This window comes from Octodon degus, unplaced genomic scaffold (assembly GCF_000260255.1).
Source record: "Octodon degus isolate 3935 unplaced genomic scaffold, OctDeg1.0 scaffold00087, whole genome shotgun sequence".
Classification (NCBI taxonomy): Eukaryota; Metazoa; Chordata; class Mammalia; order Rodentia; family Octodontidae; genus Octodon; species Octodon degus.
In genome coordinates this window covers 2,457,454-2,463,632 of record NW_004524663.1, presented here as the reverse complement: position 1 = coordinate 2,463,632, position 6,179 = coordinate 2,457,454, and the positions used below count along the sequence as shown (strand labels likewise).

Genomic DNA, 6,179 nt, shown 5'->3' with positions numbered 1-6,179 from the left:
TAGACCCTGCACTAAATACAAAAACAAAACAAAACAACAAACAAAAAGCATCTATATTGGACAGTAGAATGGATGCTAAACCTGAAGAAAGACAGAGGTTAATTCTGGCTTATGATACTGAAGGTATAAATTCTTTTTGCTATGAATGCATTTTAGAAAAGATAAATAATAAACATTGGCTCAACTTCCTAAAAATAAAAAATGGTAAGAATTTCTTTTGAACTTGTAAACTTGTTGCATTGGTTTCTATATGTCAGGAGGGCAAATGATTGAATAATCAAAGGCTTCATAGGCCAGCATTGCCTACTTAGAGAGGAATTAAATGTGGAGCCTAAACCCTGAATAGTCATTGAAAAAACTTGCTCTTTAGATACTTGATTTTGACCAGGTCAAGATGAAAGAGCTGACTGAGCAGGTCACTCTAAGATCATGTGAGTTCATGAATTGAGTCAGGATTTCCTAGAACAGTGTTGAGCATGTACAACCTGGACAGCTCACTGCTGCAGTGTGTCTGGGTAGCTGTGTGCTCACAGCTCACAAATTCTAGGTATATAGGAGGTTTTGCAGTGTAAGTCTTATTCAAACAACATCCAAAGTAAAAACAAACAAAACTGAGGTAGTACTGCTTAAAACTCATTGGCCCAGAGTTACACTCAGGACATCCCACTGACTCCAAATGTACCTACATGTGTGAGTTTCAAAACTTGCCGCAACATTGCATCAACTCACTGCAGCATTACAGGCACAATTGTAGTTGGTATTTTTGGCTCAGACTGGAAAATAGGGCCACAAGGTTGACCAGCACCCAAACCATTATCCACTGCACATGAATAATGTTATGCAGATAAGCCCTGAACTATAAGTGTGCTCCTAAGAACTGACTGGGCAGCATGCCTGCATCATGATAGAGAATCTCATCCTCCAGGTAGGAAAAACTCTGCTTGAAATTCAGAGAAAGTGTTTTTCTGTTGGTGCAGATATGAGAGAGACAGACAGAGGCTAGAGAGGTAGTGTAGTTCAAATGCCCTTGGTTTAATCCCTAGTGTTGTGCAGAAGAAATGTATAAATCTCAAGACATGATACCTGAGATTTTGCATCAAAATTTATGTCCCAGATGGAAAGGCCATTCACAAAAATTGAAGCTATCTGGCATCAAATTTGAAATCACTGAAACAACAGAGGCATGATTTCTAGTTTAGAGCAAAAGTAATTCTTTAGACAATTATTAGAGGTTGAGCTGTAGCTCAATCGTAAGAGACTTGCCTAGCACTACAAAAATAATTGAGTGCTTTCCATAACAACTTGAACTACTTAAGGCATGGTGAAATTTCATTGGTCATGCTTACAAATTACTATAAAGTTAACCACTAACTATTCAAACCTATTTCTTGTCCGTTGTAGTTCCTAGTTGGGAAATAACTGTGGGTTATCATTTAGGGTGAGAGAAACTCAGCTTGAGGAGAGAGAACAGTTACTATAAGCACATATGGGTAGGATGGGGGGACCGGGACCGGAGAATGTTTACTTTCAGCAGAAAATCACCTCAGGCATAACATTCTCAGGGCTTTTCCTTGTCTTTTCTGTCTCCTTCCATTTACCTGTGTTCACCCCTCCGGTGAATATCCATGCTCCAGTTGTCATTGCCGCTTTGATGAGCCCCTTCCCAAAGACTTGCTTGAGTTTGGGCTGGAGTTCAAAGTTCTGCAGGCCGCCGTGGACTGAGATGAGAAGCTTGGGAAGCTCCAACTGCCATTCCTTGGTCATCAGGTGTAACAGGAGATCAGGTTTCGTATCAAAAGATACTCGCACATACTGCAAGCAGCAAGGGTGTGAGTTAGAGGCTGCCTGTCTTTACTGCCCATACTCTCATGTGTCACTACTTGAAGGAAATGCCTCACGTGAAGCCAGATTTGGCAAGAGGGTCCATCATTTCCTTTACCAAAGAAACATGAGAAAAGGAATTTAGCATTTTTAAGGGCTTCTGGAAATGGAGAGTTATTGCAAGAGTGAAAATGTTTTGATTTTTAAATAATACTTTAAATACAATTTTCCTGTAAGGTGTTCTTTGTTTAAAAGGAAATATGTTTACATTTAACCATTCTACATGTGTGCAATAATTCAATTTTTTCTAGTATTTTCATTATATGTAATCCCTTTAAATAAACTAGACGCATTTATAACAGAGTGTTTGTGTTCTGTGATTCTGTTATTCTGAAAGGTTTTGAAAAATTCCACAATTTTACATAATGCAATGGAACATTTAAAATAAGGTAACTGCAGATTATATTAATATCTGTAATAAAGGCAGACTAATAGTTTATTTTTCTTTTTAATTTCAAAAGGTAAGTGACAAATAGTATGCAATTTGCTGATTTTTTTGCAAGTTAATTTTAACTTCTATCATTAGTAAGTGAAGAAAAGTATTGTACCTTTTGTACCTTTTGAAATACACCAAATGGATTGAGTTTGTAATAAAAAAAAGAATCACCCCCCCCCCCCGGTCAGGCACTGTGTTATATGCTTAGCATAGATTGGCAATTCAGTAGTGTTTGGTGTTCTTGGATTCTAGCAGAGGGCCTGCCATACATAGAGGAGATATAAGGGGTGATGGTACAAGACAGATCCTTACGGGACAATTGACATCCTCTTTTAGGTTGGGAGGATGGAGGCCTGCTTCATTAAGCAGCTCTGGGGGGGTCAGGTGTGGGGAGAACACATAGCAACATGGGGGCCAGCTAGGGGGATCCCCTTATTTCTGTTTTCCGTACAAGGAACCTTATGACAACTGGTTGAGGCTCTCTAGTTTAATAAAAATCATGTAAGGAGGCTTCTGAAGACTCTCATAAGTGTTAATTGGGACTTCATCAGCTTATTTTTGTTGCAATTTCCAATTTTTAAAACTGTTTAAGTAATTTTTTCACCTTCCCCCAGTGCTAATTCTTGTAGATTTTATGAGTGTTGAACCAATGCTTTCTCTGTCTCAGTCTTTGTACCTCTATTCTTTTCAGATGTATTAAACACACAAAAACTCTTTACAGGTAAAGAATAGTTGAAAAATTAAAATATATAGCAGATATCAAGCTTTTACCAAATACAACTAGAAACAATGTTATGGTAAGTGTATATAGCTGAAATCTATAAATACAATCCCAAACATCTATATAAGCACATGCATAGATGCTCAGTTAAGTTTTAGTATAATTATATAAAGACTTCCACCTTTAGCTGAAATAACTAAAATATTTAAAGTATAGCAAGTGCTTTGAAATGTTCTGTTGAGTTGTCATGACGGAACAGAACATTTTGTTTATCTCCCAAAGCAGACTATGGAGGAGCTGGAGCACTGGAAAACCAAAGGAAGATGACCCCAAGTGTTGGACAGGTTGAATGTCCGATTTAATGACTTTATCCAGGATGGCAAGTGATGGAGCTGAAATATTTCGCAGGACTCTGCCTTCAAGCCTAAGGAGCTAAGAACGAGTCTGATATGCCGAGCAAGACAATGAGAACACTTGCCCACCTCAGCATTGGGTCTGGTGGGAGAGAAAAGATGTCCCTCTGATGATTCTTTTAAACGGAAGCGGGATCTTATAGAGACTGCAGTCTGCCCTGATGTAATCAATGTGGCTCCATGCCAAGTGGAGTAGTCAATGTAAGCTGCTCTAGGCAAGGGCTTCAGAGAACTGGCAGAAGCACTGAGCTCCTGGGTGGGAATGTCATCAACTCAGGTCTGAAATTGTTCCCATGGGAAGAAGAAGCATTCCATGGAAATAAAGTAAACATAACATCACAAATCACACAAGGAAACAAAGCAGCATGAATGAGAACCCACAGAAAAATCAGGCAGCAGAGTAGCATTCTCAAAAATGGAAATGATCGCAGAATACAAAATTACTCTGTCTAATATGCTATAAACCAAAGGCATTAACTGGACATAGAAGGAATAAGAAACTATGAGGAGTTGTGGATTAATCTCTGGACAGAAGCTCTGTAAATTAAATATAAATACTTAAATGCAAATGACAGTGGCTAAAGATAAACTGACAATAGGTCCAAAAAATAAACCAGATGCAGCCTAAGAGACACAGGGATTAAAAACATAAAAGGAAAACTAAAGACCCTTGGAGGACATAATTAGAATTCTAGATAGAAATAAAAGAAATAATGAGGAAAAGATGCTGCCTGGGCATTTCTTAGAATTATTGGAAGATACCAGATCTCAGGCTAGGAAGTTCAATGAATCCTGAGCAGGGTAAACGAAGAGAAAGCTCGTTCAAACACACAGCACAGACGATGCCAGAGGAGGGAGGGGAGCCCCCTGTAGAAGTACAGATCACCTGCAGTGGGGCAGTTACTGGACTGAAAGCCAGTTTCTCAGTCACGTACCCAACACCAGCAGGCTCAGTGTGTCAGGACAAACAACGTTAGCCGACAGTTCCATGTTCAGAAAAAAAAAATCTTCCAAAATGAGATCAAATGATATTTTCTGATTTCCAAAGGTGAGAGTGTTGATATCTAGTCAACTTCACTGATGCAAATTTTAAAGTATATACATTAGCACAACCCTTACGATCTAATAGGGACGATCAGGGACGTAAGGATAGCAGTCACTATGTGTTAAATCTTTTTTTTTTTTTTTTTTGTATTTTAGGGAAGGGTCTACAGGGTGTTTAGGGTCTTACTACTAGATCAAAGTCATAGTGATCTGCCTGTTTACAGCCTCCCAAGAGCTGGGATTACAGGTGTATGTTCCACCACACCCAGTCTCAATTGCCATCTTAGCGTGCCCCGGGGGTGGAGCCGGCATGACAGGCCGGGGGATCAAACCCCCAGCCTCAGCACCTGCTTGCCGGTGCTTTAGTCCACTGAGCTATTTGGCCGGCCAACTATGTGTTAAATATGTAATGGTATTGGTTCAAAAATGTAAGATGATAATAGCCTATGTATTTCATGGTAGAATGGGTTAGAACTATAGCACTAGCAATCTAGTATCTAAGTCGGAAGTGATTGAAGTTATGGGGTTCTGCAGTCTAAATCCTACATGGGTGAGAAGGAAGTAGTATTAACATTTCAAAGTTAGTACCAAGGACTGGATGTATATACATTAACTTACCGGCCTCCAGTAAATCTTTTTTTAAAAAGTGCATTATAATTATAAGAGTAGAGTAGATACATATACCAGAAACACAGTTGCTTGTTATCAAGTGTTATGTGCTATATGTAACTGTGTGTGCCATGCTTTTGTAAGATTAGCAGCGAAGTTTTGTTTACACCAAAATCAAAATATATGAATGGTATTTTGTGCTGCGACATGAAGACTTCTACATCATCAGGTGATAGGAATTTTTCAGCTCCATCTTACAGGACAAGCACCATGTGGTCATTATAGACCGAAATATTATGTCACACGTGACCGCTTGCTATGCTTCAGGCCTACGCAAGCTCTGTGCTTTACAAGTGCCATTGTACTTACTCCTCCCAAGAATAAAGACATCGGCATCACCCCCATTTTGCTGGTGGGTGCAGTGGGAGTCCTATTATTCCCATGTTAACGTTGCTAGGAAGGGGCTGATGACAGGACTCATACCCCAAGGCTAACTCCAGAGCCCTTTCTCGTGGCCTCAGAAGGAGTCGTGGCTCTTGCTCCACATTTTCCTCTTCCCTTTACCTATAACCATGCAGTCTGTGGGTCCTAATGATCCATTTTTTAAAATGCTGTTCTCATGCAGGCACTTTCTTTCTTTTCCTTTAGCTGCCAGTTTAAAAACACTTGCTGCTCAAGGGATGTCAGTTTGGATTATGGCACAGCCGCCTCCTGGCTTCGCGGGCCCTGAGCCCTCTAATGAACATGAGCAGGCTGACTTCTTTCTCCAGTCTCCCTTTGATCATATTATTTCTTAATTAAAATCATTACATCATATGTGAACTTAGGCTGGCAACCATGATCCCCCATAATTTGGCTTTATCCTTCCTATTGAGAAATTTCCCCCACTTTCTGTGTATTTGGCTAACGCAGTCCCCCAAGTTCTAGCTAATGCAGTCTCTTATCTTTCCTGGACAGATATCACCCTAATTTTTCAAAGGCTCTGTTTCATTCCAAGTGACCTTTGCCAAGAATGTAAGCTCCTACTGAACATAAGCCACGTTACTATCAGTAAAGTTCAGTGTGATATTGCTTT

At 39.7% G+C, this 6,179-nt stretch overlaps 1 protein-coding gene across 9 annotated transcripts in view; it reads right to left on the bottom strand.

Annotated features, from left to right (window-relative positions):
- Trpm3 (transient receptor potential cation channel subfamily M member 3) overlaps window positions 1-6,179 on the bottom strand; it is a 333,483-nt gene that overhangs the window by 311,114 nt on the left and 16,190 nt on the right. For all 9 annotated transcript variants that reach the window (XM_004637157.2, XM_023721897.1, XM_023721896.1 and 6 more), the window contains exon 4: window positions 1,599-1,812. In XM_004637157.2, the coding sequence (XP_004637214.1) occupies window positions 1,599-1,812 (214 nt within the window). The remainder of the gene's footprint in view (window positions 1-1,598; window positions 1,813-6,179) is intronic.